The following is a 20,804-nucleotide window of genomic DNA, read 5'->3' on the forward strand; positions in this document are numbered from 1 at the left end:
AGTAAACTAGTAAAGTATGTGACATGTGCTATAATTCACACTCAACTTCTTTGATCCTTTACAGAAATAGAAAACAAAGATAAAACTGCTCTAACCCAGCAGCCAAGGCATGAAGATGAAGAGGTGTTAGAGCAGGGTATGTATACTTACTTCTATAATCAGCCTATAAAAGTATTCATTATCAAAATAGGTAGCCAAATTGCAAAGCCATCAAATAGTGTGTGTCTCTATATCAGCCTCAAACCATATCGTTACTAATCTGATATGATGCATAATGTATAAGGAAATGGCCAATTGTGCTTAGCCACAAAAGCATAATTCATTAATGTAATTTAGTCATCTTAGGCTTCTCTGTCTTTGCTCGAGTTTATTCACTATTGTAACTTTTTAATATAGTACATAGGTGTGCAAATACAACTGTGAAAAACAAGCATTGGCCTGCTTTTGAAATCCAGTGAACTTTTCTATTTAAATCCTTATGTTTGTTAACTGCATTTGTGTTTCAGCAAAATAGAAATTGAGAATTAAGCCTGCCTGTTTAAGTCACTCTTCCTGCCCTCAGAAGGACAGGAGAGACTGCTGCTGTGCATTCATAGTCTTGTGTTATATTGCCATGAGTTAAGATAGTATCGTTTTCCCCTGTGTTCTGTGTATTTGACGTAGGACTGTTTGTAGCTATTATGTCATAAACTATATGTACTGGCAGTGAGAAAGTATTCTCCAGAGATTTTGTCTCTTGCAAGTTCTTTAGAAAATAATATTTGGGGTTAGATATTAGAATATGTCTCCAATTAATTCATTTTGGGTTAAATATAATATGCTTTTAAACATTAGCTTAATATGAATGCAATAGCATGTCAATATAAGACAAATAAATAAATGTCTTCTATTAACAATGTATGGAAGTTTGGGCCAAGGAGATAATTCAGTGGAAAAAGCACTTGCTGAACAAGCATGAAGACAGAGTTCAGATCTCCACCAGTCACATAAAAGGCAGGCAGGCATGGTGGCCCATCTGTAATCTCAGAACTTAGAGGGCCAAGACAAGGGATCCCCAGGGCAAGCTCACTAGCTAGACTAGCCAAATGGATGAGCTCTGGGTTCAGCAAAATACCCTGCCTCAGAAAATATAGTAGAGATCAGTTGAAGAAGAAGACCTACATCATCCTCTGGCCTCTGCATACATGAGCACACACATGTGCACCCCTAGACACACAAATGCAAACACACATAAGTGCATTCACACCACATACACATGCAAAAAAAAAAAAAGAAAGAAAGAAAACACCGTATTAAAATAAAGCATTTTAAATGCAGCTTAGCTTCAAGTGTTTCTGTGTATGTGTTAATTCAAAACCAGGGAGATGTTTTTGCAATAAAAAAAAACTGTGGGTATAACTTAAAATAGCTAATTTTATCAATCCTGTTGATACACTTGTTAGGAACTCAGGAGTAGCAACCTGATTACAGATAGTGTTAACAGAGTCTACTGTTAACTATGCTGAAATTTGCCCAGGTTTACAAATAATTGTTTTGACAGTGAACACAATTTGAATTTATGTCTTCAAAATAATTTGAACAGTCTTAAAACTCCTTCACAGATACTAATATACATGTGATAGTGTCAGATGAGAGTGTCATTTGTAGATATGTAACCTGAGGCTGGATTATCACTTCCTTTTCACGTTAGTTTAATTGGTTGATCAAGGTAAAAACCTAAAGACCGCATAAGCAAATCATTCTTACTTCTAATCACTCAGATCGAGGTAGTTTCAACTATACATACTGTTTCCCCTTAAAACACCTAAAGACCTTCATATTTGCCATGTAGTTACCCTTTGTTTTATAGCATCAAACTTTAAATGTGCCCAGACTCTTGTGAATTCCAGAGAAGAATTTTTCTACTGTTTCTGTTTTCTTCTACTTATAATTGGAAGAGAAAAATACTGTAAGGAAAGTAATATAACTTGGAAGGAAATATTATTCTGACTCTGATGTAGAAAATAAGCTCTGGTGCTCATGTGCTGGAATGGGTATATCCATTATCCCCTCCAACATTCTGTGAAGTAGTAACTAGCAAAGCTAGGCCAATGGCTACGGTAGTCTCTGTGTTAGCCCAGTGGTTACTGAAAGCCATCAGCTAAAGATTTAAGTAGAGACACAAAGCTATGTACATTCATACAGATTATCTGATATACTAATGAGATCAGTCTATTTCTTTACAATGCACAGAACAGATGTACTCATTACTGAGAAAGCAGGCTATTATTCAGAGAGACATTTGTTTGCACAAAAGATCTATTTATTTCACTCCCTAGGAAGTCGTGCTGACCAAATAGGTAGTGGGAGGGCTGTAATTATTCAAATAAATTACCCATGTGTCATAATTTTTAAAGTAAGCCCTTAAACTTAACCTATAACTTTATTTTGTTATTCTGGTCCAATGTATCACCATGTATTCCTCCAAATTATATTAACTCTTTTAATGTTTTTACCTTCAATAAAAAAATAATAGACCTAAATTATTTCTGTAATGCTAGGCACAAACCAGCAGATATCAACTATATTGATTCCACAGAAAGTCTCAAACTGTGGTAAACAACAGAACAGTTGTGAGACATGAAAACGATTACCTGTAACATCAGGAACCTGTCTGTGAAGGCAAGCTCTATACTGCCCCCAGGTCCAGGTTGTTCTGCAAACACTATAGATAGTTCTACACATAAACATATTTGTGTACTCATACACATAATACAGTAATATGCTATCTGTCTGAAAACCTACATATCAAAAGTCTGTATGCAGCATTTGTTGGAAAGCTGGTAGGTCTTTTTAAAAGTACAAACTTTACTAAGATCATAAGATTGCATGAGGAATGTCCATATTCCATTAACTAAAATAAAAAAAAAATGTAGCTACAGGGACTGGGGAGGTGGATGAATGGGTCAAGTTCTTGCCATGTAAACATGAAGATCTGAATTTGAATCCGAGCACCTCATAAAAGTGGATGCAGTGGCATGCATTTGTAACCCTAGCACTAAATGAGTGGAGACAGAGGATCCATAGGGCTTGCTGGTCATCTAGACTACCCAGTCAGACTGTGTCTCCAACATGGAGAAAAAAAATCCAATGAAACTCCACTATCCTTTTAACATGTGTTCATCTAATTCTTTTTTTTTTCTTTTCTTTGAAATTCTCACCACTAAAATTGCCAGCTATTAACTTGGTTCCCAGAACATTAATCTTGACTGAAAATCAATAGACATCTGAGTCACACGAAGCCATGTGGTATGGCCTTTGTGCTTACTTTTAGCACACTGTCCTTCTACAGCATCCTTGGCAAGAATGTTTCAGACTCTGTTGCAGATGGTGTAATTTTGAAACACCCAAGTGCCAGTACTACATAACTATTTTACCCTTCAAATTATCTTGGATAACACAACAATTGAAAACATCTTAACAAGGTGTTACACCAGTCTGCAGGGTTTTTTAAATAATGGGTGCTTTGAGCTTTTAAATACTATTCATTATAAAATATAACTATACAAACTATAAATAAGCAAAAGGTTGATAGTACAAAGAAATACCTGTATGTGAAATATATATTACACTTATATTACACTTATATTTTAAATATGTATGCATGTATTTATACATCATACAGAGAATATTTATATTAGACTATAATATATATAGTTTATATTATCTTTTAAAAACTATTATATTTTTCATATTTCCTATTATAATAAAAACTGTTGACAAGGGTGATATTTTTTCAATGCTGAGAATCAAACCTAGGTAATGTTAAGCAAGTATTACCTACCTACGAAGGTACATACCCAACCTGCAACAGTTATTTTTAATGGATGCATAATTAGGTTATACTCCTATTGATTTTTAAATATCTCATTTCTCTATATATGAGCTTATATGTGAACAAATTAATTAATGTGTTTCCATGCATAAAGATAGAAATATCACCATCCCTTAAATCATTGTGAGGAATTACCTACATATATGAGTACAGTAAACAGTGAACGATTACCTGTATTTAATAAGTACAGCAAACAAGTGAACTAGGGCCTACATGTATAATAAAGTACAATAAATTAAGCAATGAGCTACTGTGTGAATCCAGTTACAGTGGTTGTAGGTGAAGGAAATGAGTGCTACCAAGCTATCTGAAAGGAAGTGGTCCTGAGATCTTCCAGAGCAGATATGGACACACTCACAGAGATCTCTCACATGTCTCTGCTGACACATTTTCTAAATTTTCCTTATTCCGTCTCACACTTGTTTGCTGTGTACAGCCTGGTGTTTCTATCAGCATTATTTAGAAATGGAAGCTTACCTGCCTCAAGCAAGAATCTATACAAGTATATTTATAAGTTTTGAAATTCAGTATTGCTATCCTTAAAATTCAGAATACAGATGTTGCTCTTAAATTATGTTGCTTGTATAGTGTGGTTCAGTGTTTTCCATAACTCAAGACGGAGTTGAAAGCACTAATGTACAGTACCCACACATCCTCAAAATGGTGCATTTTCCTCTGGACAGCATTTCGTTTGCTGCAGAAAGGACCTTAGACATGTTTTATTCAGTTTGCTCAAAACCCTTCTCATGTAGTCTTTGTGCCCATATATAATCAATCTTTCTACTCAAAGGTCAGAATGAGAAGCTATAGTCCCAAGGCAGGGAGAATGGGACAAAAATACAATTTGTAGAGGGAAAACACTCCATGACCCCAGGCAGTTAAAGGTCATCAGACACTTTCTGTGAAACAAAATAATTTCGCAGTGGTTTTATGCTAACAAAAATGAATTATCATTGGCAAGCTTTATCAAATAAGCAAAATCAAGGAAAAGGGTTATAAAATTAAAGCCATAACAGTAGACTGGAAAAGCTTTCTGAAGTAAGATCTGGTCAGCTGTAGGAGTGAGGCACACACGGATGCAGTAGCTGAAATGTACAGTTCTTTGCGTTATTCAGAATGAGACAGTCATTTGATGCCCCTACAAAGTACATGTGATTAATATTATATTCTTAGCTGATTCCAAGGACCCTCAATGTCATTTGGCCCAGTTTTAAATACACTACAGTTCCTGTATGTGGTCTCATTTGCTAAAATTTATCAGTTTGTTGTGATTTATGAGTTACTCACAAGTCTTTATTTATTGAACTCATATATCAAACACAATTCTAAATACCCCCAAGCCTCTGAGAAGCTGACTGAATGCTGTTTAGAATTGGTTCCCTAGTAACAGAATGTGAATGATCATTTATCACATGACTGCGCCTTCCCATATAGATTTGTATACATGGTAATTGCAAAAGCCTTCTCCCCTTTGATGTTTCTCACCTATCTTCTCTTCTCCTGTAATAAGAGTCATTTCACCTGTAAGCCTTGAGCTGGGCATCATGATCTCACGTTTATTACTCTAAGGCTGGAGAATAAATGTTGTGAGTTAATAACAAGTAATCAATCAATAAACCAAATTGATATTTAACCAATAGAGAAAGTTGGTATCATAAAACCAAATATTAAACTATTTTTTAAAAGGTACTTTTTTTTTACATTCCATACATCCTTCTCATTAATCATTTATCTTACATGTGATTATTGGCTTGTTGCAATTTATTATTGTGGTTACTTGGCATATCTTGTCAGTGTTTAAACTGCCCATGAACTGCATATTTCCTCACTGTGTACCATGGAAATCACAGAGGAGTCCTGGGAGTGGTCTTCTGTGTATAGTAAGTACTAGTGACTTCTTTAATAAGTGGTCATTCATATCCTGGAAAATTACTAAGAGGTTCTTAGTCATTTTAAATTGTTATATTTCTATTTGTTTACTGTTACATGTATGAGTGTTTTGCTCACACGTATGTAAGTGTACCATGTGTGTACAGTATCCACAGAGGACAGAAGAAGGCATTGAGTTCCCTGGAACTGGAGTTACAGATGGTTGGAAGCTGCCATGTGGGTGCTGGGATGTGAGCCTGGTTTCCCTGCAAGAGCAGCCATCCTGGTGACTGCTAAAACATCTTTCCAGCTCTTGCACCTGGTCATTATTTTTAAGGTGAACCATCTGCCACAGTTCAGATTTTACATTTTCTAAAAGTTAAAGGCAGTTGTGGTTTTTTTTTAATCCAATTATCTTTATTTAAAAGAAACTCACACAGCAATTTTTTCTTCTACTTTTTTTCCCATTTTCCCTCTTTTATATTTTTTTGAGACAGTGTCATTCTCTACCCCAGCCTGGCCCAAAACGTTATTTAGCCCCTGCTAACCTAGACCTGTTATCTCCCAGCCTGCGCCTGCTGAGTGCTGGGATTATAGGTGTGAACCACCACATCTGGCCTCATGAGTCGTCTTTATTTTTTTAAGTGTATATTTGCATTCATTTTAGTTTATTCTCATCATGTTCTTGGAAGTAAACAAGAGAAATTCCTTTCAGGGAGCAAGGATTAGTAAATGGTTCCTACCAAGTAGAAAAATTCTTGTTGTTCCCTTAGGTAGTTAATGCAAGCACACAACTTAGAAATTTAGAGTTTAATTGTTGTTTACATTTGTGTGGACTGCGAACTCCTGTTTTTCTCAGCACATTAGTCACTACTCTAATTGTGTTTTTCAAATATCAAACTGTCTCAGTCAAATTACATCAGGGACCTGCCTATGCATTTCATAAGGATCGAAGTGTTAGTGGATGTCGGAGGAACAAATAGAGTCTCTCTGCAGGATCAAATTATCAAGGAAAAAAATTGTCTCTGCTAACACAGAAGAAAGGGCAACATCTTGCACAAGCTACTTTTGTAAAACCAAGAATCATTTATTGGGCTGTCCCATGATAGGAGCTGCCCTGATCAGTGGGAATATGGTAGTGGATAGGAAAAGAAGTTATTTCATTATTGACATTCATATCATAATTTCTACATTCCCAGAAATAATTTAAATGTGTTAAAAAAAACTATTTTAGCACATTGTGTCTGATTTGATCTTGCATGAAAGATTATGTTGACGGTGTTAGGTAAAACTGATGAGGAAAACAAAGTACTCTTCTTCGGTGGCATAACAAAGAAACTAGTCATTATCCTTCAGTTCAATTTTACAAAGGGACTGCTGTGAATATGCACTAATTGGTTTACAAGTTCCTAGTGCTATGAACAGGTTAGAACAAAGAGAAAGTTATTTCTTTAAAAATAAACCTGGCTTCTGAACTAGGAAGAAAGATAATTTAAAAGAAAAATAACATAGATCAGCAGATTGGAAGTAAATTTGTAGGAAGGGACTTTGGCCACTATGAACAAGAGAACCGATCCTGGATCCAGTACAGGGAACAGTTCACACAGTGTATTTGTCAGTTTTGTTACTGTAACAGAAGACCCAAAGAAATGTAACTGTGTTTTAAAAATAGGTGCATTTAGCCCACACTCTGGAGGCCAGATGGCATGTATCTGTTAATGGACTTCTTCCTATAGAATTCTGAGATCTTATACAGTAATCTGACTAAATTTCCACCTTGTTAATAATTAGCAAAAAGAAATCATTTTTGACCTGCAAATCCTTAGGAGACACAAGTGTATCCAAACCTCAGTAGAATTTAACTCAGTACCACTGTGCTTCCAACCCCTGCTGAACTTCCTAGCAGCTGGGCAAGATAGAACTGCCTTTAGTTTCCACACCAGGTATGAGGGAAATAATAATAGCGAAGTCATAGAGATGGAATGTGTTAAATTCTATGAGGATGTCAGCAAAGTTATGAGGGCATGCTAACCTAAAACACAGTGGCTACTTCTGCTGTTCTACATGGGCTGGAAGCTACTTACGTGACTGTTATCTGTCAGCTACAGATATGGTAACAGACAGTTTTTAGGATAAAATTAGCATAAATATTAATAACATGATCTGCCTTGCCCAAAGTATCTCAGTTTTGGAAATAAATTGTGCGGTTACCTTAGCAGAGAGTCTGAGACAAGAATTAGAGAAATCACTCAGAAATGCACAGATTGACTGACATGAGGGGAAGGTGTCTGGAGTGTCACCCAGAGGGCTTTGAGGAGGCGGGCCTCTGTCAGTCACAACCCAGTCAGCAGAGAGTCAGAGGCTTCAACACCACATGATAGGTTTCAAGTCCAGATCAGGATTGAGGTCTATTGGGAGGAAAGGGAACAACCTTTCTCTCAGCATGACAACCAGAGGATGATCGGAATCCCTGATGAGTACTTATGGTCATTAAGCAAAAAACATTCCTAATCTGGATCATTTGGACTGTGTGGGTCACTAGAGAGAGAAGGGCAAATTCAGTGCTTTGGATTGAGAGAATAACTATGGGGAAAAAAAAACCTATAAAAATGGAAAGCAGAAAAATAATTAAATTTTAGACGTTAAGTTTCTAATATTTGAAAGGGGGTATTAAAGGAGGACATTTCAGAATGCAGGGATTTTTTTTTAAGATTTTTTTTAATTGTGTGGTGGGGGATGTGGGTGTATATGGGTGTGTGCATGTTGTATGGGAACTTTTAAACAGTGTGAGGAGTAAGAGTCTGTGGCATATAACCCAGAGGGCTCTAAGTAGGTATGGCTCCATCCATCAGCAGACAGTAGAAAGCAAATTCAACATTATGCATCAGAGGAGGAGCTCTACTCATGAGGAGGTCTGTCCTCCATGACCACTGAAGCCTTCAGTGAGGCAAAGAGAAGGTGTAGGTAGAGAAGATTAAGATGCGAAGGAAGGATTGGCAGAACTGGCCATCCAATGCACCTAAGTAGGCATAGCTCCCTCTTCTTCTGTGGACTTTAAAGACATGTGGACCAATGAATACCCAGAAATAACCAACAGCAAAGCAAGCCACCGAAGATTTTTTAAAATGTTGTTAATTTATCCCTTGACAGTTTTATACATGCATATAATCTACTTTAAATATTTACTCCATCTCACTTCCTCTGGACCCCTTCTTCTTCCCAGCAACACACACACACACACACACACACACACACACACACACACACACACACACACACACACACACTACTCATAATTTATAAGGAGGCAATGAGTCTAATTAGGGTTGTTTCTTGATCATAGATGGGGTGTTATTAACTGGGACATGGCTAGCATGGCAGTGGCTACATCACTGAAGAAAATCGTCTCCTCCTTCCCCACAATGAAACTTGCCAATAGTTCCTCATCTACAGATTGGACATCATGAGCCCTTCCCCATCCGTGATGGAATGCTAGGGCTCAATCTTTTGAAGTAGCCACAGCCGCTCTGAGTTTGTGAGTGCAGTGGTCAGGACCACAAGAGAACATTTCACAGCAGCCACCCTCCCCATTTTCTGGCTCTCAGATTCTATCTTCTGCCTCTTCTGTGATGATCTCTGAACCATGGAGCAAGTGATACCATTATGGTGAACACTGAGTAATCACAATTTTCAGCTGGTTTTTTAACCAGTTATGAGTCTCTACATTAACCACTGCCCACTGAGAGCATCAATAATCTCTGTGTGTGGATATGTCCTTGCTCCTCCAGCAACCTGCTCACCACTGCCTTCCCAGTAGGGATCCTAGATTCACAAAACCAACTCCCCCAGATCCCACTGCCTGAGGAGAGGTCCTCGCACGATGAGAGCTAGTGCACAGAGAAGTCTCCAGCTCAGTGCCAGCTTGCTTTCTCTAAGTCACGTAAGGAAAGGAATTGGTGTCTTTGGGTCTTTGCATCTAGTTCTGGTGAGTAACCAAGGGCAGGGCAGGAGCCTTGATTGCTTTAGGGGCTCTAAGAGCCTTCCTGACCAAAGAACTCAAGGAGTGGTGTCTCATGCCTGGTTATGGGATTTTTCTTTAATATTCTGTGACTTCGGGGAGAAGCATTATTCACTCATGCATGCTTTCTCAGTTCAAACTCCTTTAAAAATTACATTTCTTAATTAGCTTATAAAATAGTGGGTTGCCATACAGCCTTTTCATGTATCCTTGGCTTTATTTAACCCTTCCCCTCAATGTTCTCCTCCCTTCCATCTCCTCAGCCATATCCCCTCTTAAAAATCCATCTTTGGACGACACAGAGGTGTCAAAAAGATGCATTTTAGCCTCTCCAGTAAATGGTGTTGGGAAAGCTGGATGCCAGTATGTTGAAGAATTAAACTAGACCCTTGTCTGTTACCCATATCAATTGAAAGTGTATCAAAGACCTTAATGGAAGATAAGAAACTCTGAAAATGACAAAGGGAAGTTTGAGTAAAACACTTCAGTGTATAGATATAAGCAAGGACATTCTGAAAAGGACTCCTGCAGCTAGAAAAATAATAGCAGGAATTGACAATTGGGACTATGTGAAACTGAACAGCCCCTGCACCAGGGGGGGAAAAAAAAACATCCGCAGAGCAGAGACAGTTTACACAATGGGAGAAAATCTTTTCCAGCCAATCTCTTCTGTTTATGTCCTGCTCCATCTAAAGTCTCATCAGACATAGTTCTGAAGTAGAGACACCCTAATGTGCTTAAGAAAAATGGTTAGCCATTCAATATTCCATCTATCCAGGAGCAGCCAGGAGAGAGGGAGAGAAAGAGAAAGGAAGAGAGTGATTGACTGGTCAGTTTCCTGTATAAAAAATATTGGGAGATAATGAGACAGCCATCTAGTGGTCTCCAGAGCTGTGTTTTCACAGCGCAGTGCAGCCAAGCCTATCCTGTTGCTTTAACGTTTAGCTTTCCTAACACAAAGATAATTTTAAATGACTGTTTCAAAGGAACAACAGTGTTCTGCACTTGGTATTTTATGACTGACTGCTGTTAGACTTGGATGAAGCTTGTGGGACTCTGCAAAGTACTCAGTCTGCATTCCTCCTTTCATATTAACGTGATGACATTAATTCAAGTTTGAAATTATGTTTTATCTCTTCTTGAAATAACATTGTATTTTATTTTTCTATGTGAAATGTCTCATTACTCAAGCATGATGAACTGTTTATACTTTGTGAGAAAGAAGAATTTAGCTGAAGTGGATGAACTTTCTACTGTAAGGCAGAGTGTGACTGTGACCTAACCAGTTTGGTTGAGTCATGACTTGTTTTGTATATTTTGAAGAGATCGCCCCATTAATTAAGAATTGTTTTCTGATTGAAGATTTCACCTAGGATAAGCTGATTTCATGGGCAAGAATTTCAAACCTACTTTGAACTATTAAGCCAAGATTATTTGTAACTATGACTATTGTGTTAGGTGTAAGTTTGGAAAGACTTTGTATACCCTTGCACAAATGTCTTAAGAATATATTCTTCAGTGGCTTGCATCATACCTAAACCATTTATGACTTTTTGGCTTCTCATAGCCCTGTAAAAAAAAGGCTTATAGAGCCGGGTGTGGTGGCGCACACCTTTAATCCCAGCACTTGGGAGGCAGAGGCAGGAGGATCTCTGTGAGTTCGAGGCCAGCCTGGGCTACCAAGTGAGCTCCAGGAAAGGCGCAAAGCTACACAGAGAAACCCTGTCTTGAAAAACCAAAAAAAAAAAAAAAAAAAAAGGCTTATAAATGTTAGCCAATGGTGATGCAGATGTAGTTCAGTGTAGGCAATCAGAACCTACAAACATGGTTTCTCCTAGTAGCCAACCTGTAGAGTAGATTGAGAACAGCAAGACCTGGGGATTGCCAGGGGACCACATGTGTGTTTTCCATTCACGTACCAGACATAATAGATTGGATCACGTAAATGATAATGACTAAAATATTGTATGGGTTTTCTTTTGATAATGTATCTAACCACAGTTTATCCATGATTTGTTTTCATAAAATCCTACCCAAGTTCATTCTTTAATATACTCATAAAAAAAAAACACTTAGTGATAACTCAGCTAATGATTTTTCAGGGTTTTTTTTTTCCCCCTTTTATGTTCTTTGTTTCCAACTGCTTTTAAAGGATTCTTATATCAAAAGAAAATTATTCTGGAACTGCTTCATTTCTTGCTTAAGAGGAACAATTGGAACTACTTATGCTAGCTACTGGGGAAACCATAAGACTGGCTTTTCAGTTGTCACATATACACATGTCTGGTAGACTGGTTATATTTCACAAATAGTCTTGAGAAAAAGTATTTGATTTCTTATAGCTTATGCTTTAACAGGTTTTTAAGACAAATTTAAACTGTTTGGTTGTGATGATAGCTTTCTTTAATGCATCTGTGACAACTTTATTTTTGAAATCTGAAGGATTCCTAAATTCTTAATTTCCATATCAGTTAAACTATTTCTTACTTTCCATGTCGGTTAAACTATTCCGTGAAAGCCAATGATTAAAACATGCCATGCCATCATGTGTGAATTATTTTGTTTTATCTCTACTAATATGTCAATAGTCACAGTGTGTATGAAGTAGCAGGGAGAAGATGGTGTATAAATGAAATGTAAGAATCTGTTTCCAGTGTTTGAGTTCATTCTCCTCTCTTCTGTCCATCCCATTCCTCCATTCCTATCTGTGAAAGTCTGATAACAACCTTGCTTCTCACTCACTGTCACATTCAAGAGATGATGTTTTTAAGGAACCAAATTTTGTAAAATTTACTGTCTTGTAAACACTCTGCCTCTTTATCTCTTTTCCCCCCCCACAGGTGATTTCTATTCACTGCTTTCCAAGCTGCTAGGAGAGAGGGAAGATATGGTTCATGTGCACAAATATAACCCTGCAGAAAAGGCAGAATCCGGTTCAGACACAGTAGCTGAGATTGCAAACGTAGTCCAGAAAAAGGACTTGGGTCCGTCTGATGCAAGAGAGGGTGCAGAACGTGAGGAAAGGGGCAATGCTATCCTAGTCAGAGACAGAATCCACAAATTCCACAGACTAGAGTCAACTTTGAGGCCAGCTGAGAGCAGAGCTTTCTCCTTGCAGCAGCCTGGTGAAGGTCCATGGGAACCAGAACACTCAGGAGGTGCGTTCAGGGTTTCTTTTAAGCAATAAAGTGTGAAACACTGCAATCCACATTAGCAAAATCTGAAGGGAATAAAAATTAATAGGTGATAAAACTCACCAATAAAAGGGACTTATTGGAACAAGTATGACTCAGATTTGGGCTATCAAATGCCACATTGGTTAGGAAAAGGGTTTTTTGGGGGGGGATTTTTTTTTTAATTTTTGTGTCGGTCTTGTACTACATAAATTCAGCATTAATTCAGTGAGTGAATCCAACTTGAGTCATTTTGGAAAGAATGGTATGTGAAATTCAGAGTAACAAATCAACATTTTCCCCTTAGCTCAGTGGGAAGAAATTGAAATTTAAAAACCTCACCTGTAAGTCCCAGTGTATGTAATGCTTACACTGTCTTTTCAAGTAATTAATGTGCCCTCAAAGGAATCAAAAGACTCTCAGTGTTCTTATCCCACTGACTTGTAAAATATAACCATTTTATGACTGATTTCTTAAGTTCCATTAACCAGCGGCTATCGTAATTGAAAATTGAGTATATATTTCTGAAGGGACCCTCCAGTAAGTCAATAATTATCAGATTTATCTTTATTTCTAGCCAGGATTTGGCTTCCATAAATTAGAGAACAGTACCTTATTCCCTTCAGGTTTCTGTACCGGCAAGCTGTCGATGCCTCATCTTTGTCTTTAATTACGCTGTGGCCTCTGTGATATTGATTGTGTTTCGTGTGACTTGCTAATGTGGAAAGCCAAGTAATAAAGCATGTGGAGAGAATCTCCAGAAAAAGTAAGGGATATGCGTGCATGGCAGCTGTCCATGCGTGGGCTTGGATGGCACAGGCTGCCAGCTTGATGTTTTCAAATTCAGCTTTGCAGGAAGCCATGAATTATTCAACACCCAGCTGATTTTTATTTATAATTGAAAAAATTAGCATGCAGTGCATTTGCTCACATGGAAGTTTCAAGTATTGTCCATCGGGACTGGCCTAATGGTCTGTATGAGCTGTTAAGTGGAGCCTGGACTTTTAACTCCTCATATTTTAACAGGCTCTAACTAGTTCCAAATTCATCTAATAAAACTGTGTTTCTCAAGGGGTGATCCAGGGACACTTCTTGCTTGAGAATTACCTAAGATGTTTCAGAAAAACCTCTGTATCTTATCAAGGAACAAGTGAAATGGTGTCTGTGAGTCAAGTGCCCCAGATATGCGGCTGATTATGCCTCCACCTATCTCATCACCATGAGTGTCTGTCTGAACCTCTGTGTCAAGAACATAAATATCAGGCTGGAGAGATGCAAGAGCACTGACTGCTCTTACGGAGGACCTGGGTTCGATTCCCAGCACCCATATGGAAGCTAGCAACTGTCTGTAACTCCAAGAACAAACTGACACCCACCCATAAACATACATGTAGGCAAAACACTAATGCAATAAAAATAAATAAATTTTTTTAAAAAAGAACATGAATACGTAGGAAAAGGCTCCTGGTGAGTGCAATTCTGTTCACGTATTAAATGTTGAAACTGGTGCATGCATTAGTCCATCACTTGCCTTTTAATTCCTAATTTTGAGATGTCACTGGCATGTTTTTATTATCATAAGTGGCTGTGGAAACATCAGCGTTCAGGGACTGGAGAGATGTTTCCGTAGTTGAGAGCACACACTGCTCTTGAAGAGCGCCTGAGTTGGGTTCTGAGCACACACATATAGGATGGCATACCATTACCTGGAACTCCAGTTCCAAGGGATCCTGTGCCATCTTCTGGTCTCTGCAGGTGTCAGGCACACATGTGGTGCCCATAAGTACATGCAGGCTGTCACATCACATATTTTCAAAGAAGAGTTTGTATTTCTGAAGTCTTAGTTTTACTAAAAATGAAATCTTAAAAAGTGGGAAATACATTTTTTTGCTATGTCACTTGCTATTCTTGGAGCTAGTCATGAGGCGGTGCTCGGGAGAAGAAATTGCCTCTGAAGATCTCAACTGGGAAGTTTTGCTTCATCATATAAATGTGGGTAAATGTCACTAAATTTAATAAGGCACTGAGTGTTAGGCAGCACATCCCCCAATTACTGAAAGAACTTTGTGTGCCTTTCCTTTCTGATGAGGCTTGCTTTCATGTCTTTTCACTATCCTAACTCCAACGTCTTTAAAGCTGGGTGCAAAATAGTAAAACTCACATTTAGTGAGTCTAGTTGTGACTGCCTTTTTCCAAGTCCTCTCTCCTGTTTGCTATTAAAGGATGCACCATGCAATAACCAAGTTTTTTCTCTGGTGTCCTTTCACTGCATAAGTCAGAGGAAGCTGGAATCTGCAGCAAGCTTCCATTGTTCAAAAAGAAAGTAGCAAGTTTTCCACATACAACAACCATAAGCAATCAGTATTAGGCTAATTCATGTGTACTTCTGAGAATATCGGCAAGGAGAGTAAATGTGAATGGATAATGTGCAATTGTTTCTTTTCTACTCTTCCTTTCCTCGGCTTAAAGCAGAGAGAGAATGGCCTTAATGGTCCAGAGGAATTAATTGTCTCTTTAAGTGCCCAATTTGCTAGATAGAATTGTATTAGCTGCAAAGAAGAAGGTAACTGTTTATATGGCATTGTAACTGAAGCAAAAATGCAAGGCTGTATTGTCACTTAATATTACAACATGGAGTCATTTCAGATGTCTTTAAGGCATGTTAATTTTCAGAAGAAACTGAAGCCAAGAGACGTTAACCGATTGAATGAGGTCCCGGAGTCTGGATTTAAAACTTGAACCTTATGATTTCCAATATGCACCATCTAGTGCCTTCATTTCAATCGATTTCACCAAGCGCCCAGCTCATGGAATCTTTCTTGGAATCCTGGCCCCTCGCAGCTCAGAAGCTAAAGGCATCTACTCAGAACCCTTTTCTCTGTCTCTGGTTCTCAGCATCTGTCCAACCTGTAACAGTGATGTGTTCAGCAACAGCATATTTTTTCTTCTCTTCCCTGTATGTTAGAACTTTAATATGAAGATGGATCCTATCCAGCTGACTTGAGGGTTCTAAGATGTAACTAGTAGTAGATTAGCTAAAAATTTTGTGTGTGATGCTGTGTGGTAGTGCTGGGGATTTAAGGTGTTCTATACAATACTACTGTTTATGGATGTTTAACTTTGTCAGAATTGTATGTAATGAGTTTTTCTCTGTCCCGCCAGCCAGCTCCCAAATAATGACATAGAGACTTCTTATTCATTATGGAAGTTTGGCCTTAACTTAGGCTTCTTCTTTCTAACTAGCTCTTATAACTTAAATTTCTGTCAGTCTACGTGATGCCATGTGGCTCATGGCTTTTGCCTCTCCTTCCTCTGCATCCAGTTAGCAACTCTCCCTTTTGTCTTCCCAGAGCTCCCCCAGTCAGGAAGTCTCTCATGTAACTCCTGCCTAGCTTTGGACGTTCAGCTTTTTATTAATCCAGTCACAGTGACATAGCTTTACGTACTGCAATCAAATATCTCACAAGAATTATACTTGGTTCTGCATCTAGTGTCTGCATTATGCAGGGTTCTCTACATCATTAAAGGTTAGGTAACAGTGGTCTTAGCATTCTTCAGAACAGAGCTTATATGCTGTGTGATCTCTACATCTCTAGAATACATACTCCCAAAAAAAACTCCCCACTTCCCCCAAAGTCTGCATTTGGCCCAAATAAAATTTGAAAGCGCACTAACAAAGGTCATGTGATGGAGCAGACTCAGCCGTGGATCCTGCCTGCCTGCCTTTAAGTTCTACCCATACCATTTACCCTGATACCTTGGCATGTTGGTTTTTTTTTTTTTAATTCTCTAAGCTTTATTTTTCTCATCTGTAGAATGAGGATTGCAATCTTCAAAGTGCTGACATGAGGCTCAGATGAGATTATACACGGAAAAAGTTTTGAACAGTATCTGGCACATAGATGATATTGAATAATGTATTGATGCTTTAATAGTTATCATTATTATCATTGATACATTAGTATATTAGACTAATAACCCCCAAAGTTAAGTAAACAATGTCTAATTATTATTTTACCTTAATCAGAACTTCCGAATGAATATTCTTGTTCTTAGTGAGAATCCGTGAACATTTTTATTTTTTGAGAATTTCATACATGAGTATAACGCATTTTGATCATATCTGTACTCTCCCCCTGCAACTCTTCCTGTATCTCCCCATACTCCCTCTCAAATTTATGTCCTCCTCATCTATAGTGTGTGTGTGTATGTGAGAGAGAGAGACAGACAGACACACACACACACACACACACACACACACACACACACACACACAGAGAGAGAGAGAAAGAGCGACAGAGACAGAGACAGACAGAGACCTATTGAGTCCAGTTACCATTGCCCTTATGCACATGGGTATAGGGCTGACCAATGGAGCAAGGGCAGCTATCACAGGACCTTGTCCCTTGAGCAAACTGACTCAGCTTCCCTCAGCAGCCATCAACAGCATTTAGGTCCTTAACTAGGAGTGGGACCTCCTAAGCCCTTCCCTGATCCATGCTGGAATGTTGACTGATGTGGTCTTATGCAGGTCTGGTGTAGGCAGCCATGGCTTTGGAGAAGTCATGAGTTCAACATGCCTGCCATGTCCAGAAAATGTGATTTTGCAGCAGTCCTCCTGGGAAGTTTATAAAACAGTAGGTTTCCCTGGTGGTCTTTTTAAACAGTCTTAACATTGTTCATCCCTCCTACCTGCTCCCTCTGCTTTACCCTCTACATTCCTACACTCTTCCTATACTACTTAAGTCTCCCCACTGTGTTTCCCTTTCTCCCTTAATAGCATCTATCACCCTCCTCTCTATGGCTCCTTCTCTCCCTCTCCCACCATGGTCCCTCATTACTTTCCTGGTTTCTATGTGACTCTGAGTTGTGCGCTCTAACCTAAAGATTCAGAGATAAGGATCCACAAATAGGAGAGAACATATGTTTCCTGTTGTTGGTCTGGGTTGCCTCATGCAACATATTTTCTTGAACTATGTAGGAAGGTGCAGATTTTCACACATTAGCAAACTGTAATTGTTTGGTAGTAGTTTATCATAGAGTTTGTAGATCCTTAAATCTCTGACCAATTTCAATGATCTGCATTAGTGTTTGTAGGAGATACATGAATTACATAATGGAAATATTCAACTCAGTGACTGAGACAGATTTTCTCATTTGTACTTAATGTTGCTGAGTTTCTGTCATGAGTAGTTTAATACTTGTACTGAGAGAGCATTAATAAGAATAGAAATAAAATCTGAAGTTGCCTTCTGGAAACTAGGCTTATTGAACAATCAGTGAAAACTTGTAATTAGTTCTATCCAGCTTTAGCTGGCAGATTTTATCTCACTACTGTGTACAAGCACGCACTTGGAAGCAAGTTTCAGCCATTGAAACCTTCTGTATGTTATAAAATAGTTCTGTACTTGGTTGACACTTATCATTCAGTCCAGAGGTCTTTATTTTTATGATTCATTGAATTTTGGGCTGATTGCTAAAATCAACTTTCACTTAATTTTTGAGGCCATCCTTAAGACACATTTCAGTCAAAGGCTTGTATGTGGTACAGCCTTTCAGAATTCCTAGGTTAAAATAAGGCATCGGGCTGGCTGAGTTTTCACCTTTGGAGTGGAAGAGATGATAACAACAGACAACTATATAGTGCTTACTTTGAACAAGGCTCAGTGTCTTAGATGCACTAATTCATTGAATCCTTACAACAGCCTATTTTTAATCACATTTTAGAGAGGCAGAAGCTAGGGCATATGAAGGTTAAATCCCATGCTCACAGTGTCAGAACTCTGAAACCAAGAAGCAAAGACATGCAGACCTGCTCCTGAATCTTGCTTTTTGATCATTTTGCTAAGTCAGGACCCTGCAAAAATGATAGAAAGACAGGTGGATTTTTTCCTGCTGGGTTGTCTCAGCCTTCAATTGTAACAACCACAGTGCAGATTATTTTTCTCATGTTTGCTGTCTATACCTAAACAGTTTGGCCACCAAGAAAACCGTACTTGCTTCTATTATCTAAAGAGACTGTTGAGAGTTGATGGCTTGTTGGGGAAAGGAGATGAGTTGTCTTTAATGGTGTGACCCCTGGTGGGTTGGCTATACTCTGGTGGATGGCCCAAACTTGAGTATATGGGCTGCTACAGAAACCAGACTCTGTGGATGATTAAACAACAAAATGAAGAAGACAAGAAGTTAAGAGGGTTGAGTATTTCTGGGAAGATTTAAAGTAGGGTAAATATGATCAAAATGCACTGCCTACATATATGAAATTCACCAAGAATTAATACAAATATTACATAAAAAGATGTTTCAGTGTCAACTTGATCCAACTGATTTACATCTTTCTAGTTGGTAACATTATTCCATGAGAGTACCATTTAAACAATATTTCATTTTGAAGTACATTTTCAAATAGTATAATATAATGGTTTGGGCACACTAAGTCTTTGCTCTCAAATATATATATAATTATAATTCCTAGAAATACTTCCTACTACATTTATTCTTCCACTGCTTTTGAGGCTCTAGCTATTTTCCTCTTTCTTCACCCCTGTTAAATGAGACATTGTAATTTATTCGTGTTTTCTTTTTGACTTTTTTGTAAATATTTTCCCTATAGTGTTGGTTAATTATAGTTATTGCTGGAATTTCTGATAAATAATATGTCACATAAAGAGCATATTTACTCAACTAGTAGGAACTGACAAGTATAAAGGAAAGAACTACCACATTTTGTTGAAATGTAGTGATTTTTATCCAGTTTTTTTTTTTTTTGGCGGGGGGGAGGTTCAGGATTAAATGTAAGGAGTCTTGTTAGACTGAAATTACACAATAGTCCTGTGATTAAATTTTATCAAGCTTGAATTTCATGTAGCTCTGTTGGTCCTCCTGTGACACAGATAAGTGAATGCCCTTTTAAATGTGTATTAATAAGATCATGTGACATCAGCAGTGATCACCAGCATTACTCTCTTGGAAAGGTATAAGATTCTCTTAGTAATTTATTGATATAATTTTAATAGTAATGCTTACTTTTTTATGGGTAATTTTTTAAATCTCTAACAGAATATGATGCTACACATTTACTGTTTTTGTCCTAAGTGCAAGTGTTCCTTGATGAATAATATAATTTGTTATGAAATTCTTAGATTTCATTTGGAAAGAATATCATTTAAAGTCTCAGAAGAATGATTTCATCTTTCTTGCCATCTTTTTGAAAACAATGAATTGTGTTAAGGTTACTAGCATGTACAACTAATATGTATTTATGTTATTTTTTTTAAAAAATTGTTTCCTCTATTATATTCTCAAATCTGGGATTTTAAAAACAAGCAATTAATCTTAACCATGCTATTTGCCATCTGAGTTTAGCACAGGTCACATTTTAGAGTTGGGGATGGCTGCCCATGGTCATGGGTAAGAAATTTTTAATTAATATCTGATTTAAACCATAATCCTGCAACATTTAACTAGTCACATGCAGAATAATTTCTTAAGTAAAGAGTAAATGAAATCTGAAGTACATTTTTCTCTGTGATTGAAAGTGTCAAAGTTAAAGATAGAACCCAAGTACATTTTATCATAGCATTTCTTTGGTGAGGATTTTAAATGTTCCTATTTTAATAAATAGAGAAAAATTATCCTTGGAGTTGGGGGTCTCATGTCTGACCTCAGCCTAAATTCTGTTCTGTCAAATGAGAAAATGACATCGGTTGATTCCAGTGCAGTTGGAAGGTTCTGATTCTTGAGCACCTTATGGCATGGATTAAAGCAGTCAGTATTAGATCCATCTTCATAAGTATTCCGAGATGACTTTCATAATACTACACATTTTCTCATTACTCAAGATGTACTACGTCCTTTAGTCTTAAAGGAT

The 20,804-nt window shown here is 37.7% G+C and overlaps 1 protein-coding gene across 16 annotated transcripts in view; it reads left to right on the plus strand.

Moving 5' to 3' along the window:
* Pam (peptidylglycine alpha-amidating monooxygenase) overlaps nt 1–20,804 on the plus strand; it is a 281,804-nt gene that overhangs the window by 219,445 nt on the left and 41,555 nt on the right. For 9 of the 16 annotated variants that reach the window (XM_006985735.4, XM_006985733.4, XM_006985734.4 and 6 more), the window contains exons 14-15: nt 65–136; nt 12,602–12,919. In XM_006985735.4, the coding sequence (XP_006985797.1) occupies nt 65–136; nt 12,602–12,919 (390 nt within the window). The remainder of the gene's footprint in view (nt 1–64; nt 137–12,601; nt 12,920–20,804) is intronic. The other 7 variants (XM_006985738.4, XM_076549697.1, XM_006985737.4 and 4 more) reach the window with 1 other exon arrangement.

This window comes from Peromyscus maniculatus, chromosome 13, assembly GCF_049852395.1.
Source record: "Peromyscus maniculatus bairdii isolate BWxNUB_F1_BW_parent chromosome 13, HU_Pman_BW_mat_3.1, whole genome shotgun sequence".
Taxonomy (NCBI): Eukaryota; Metazoa; Chordata; class Mammalia; order Rodentia; family Cricetidae; genus Peromyscus; species Peromyscus maniculatus.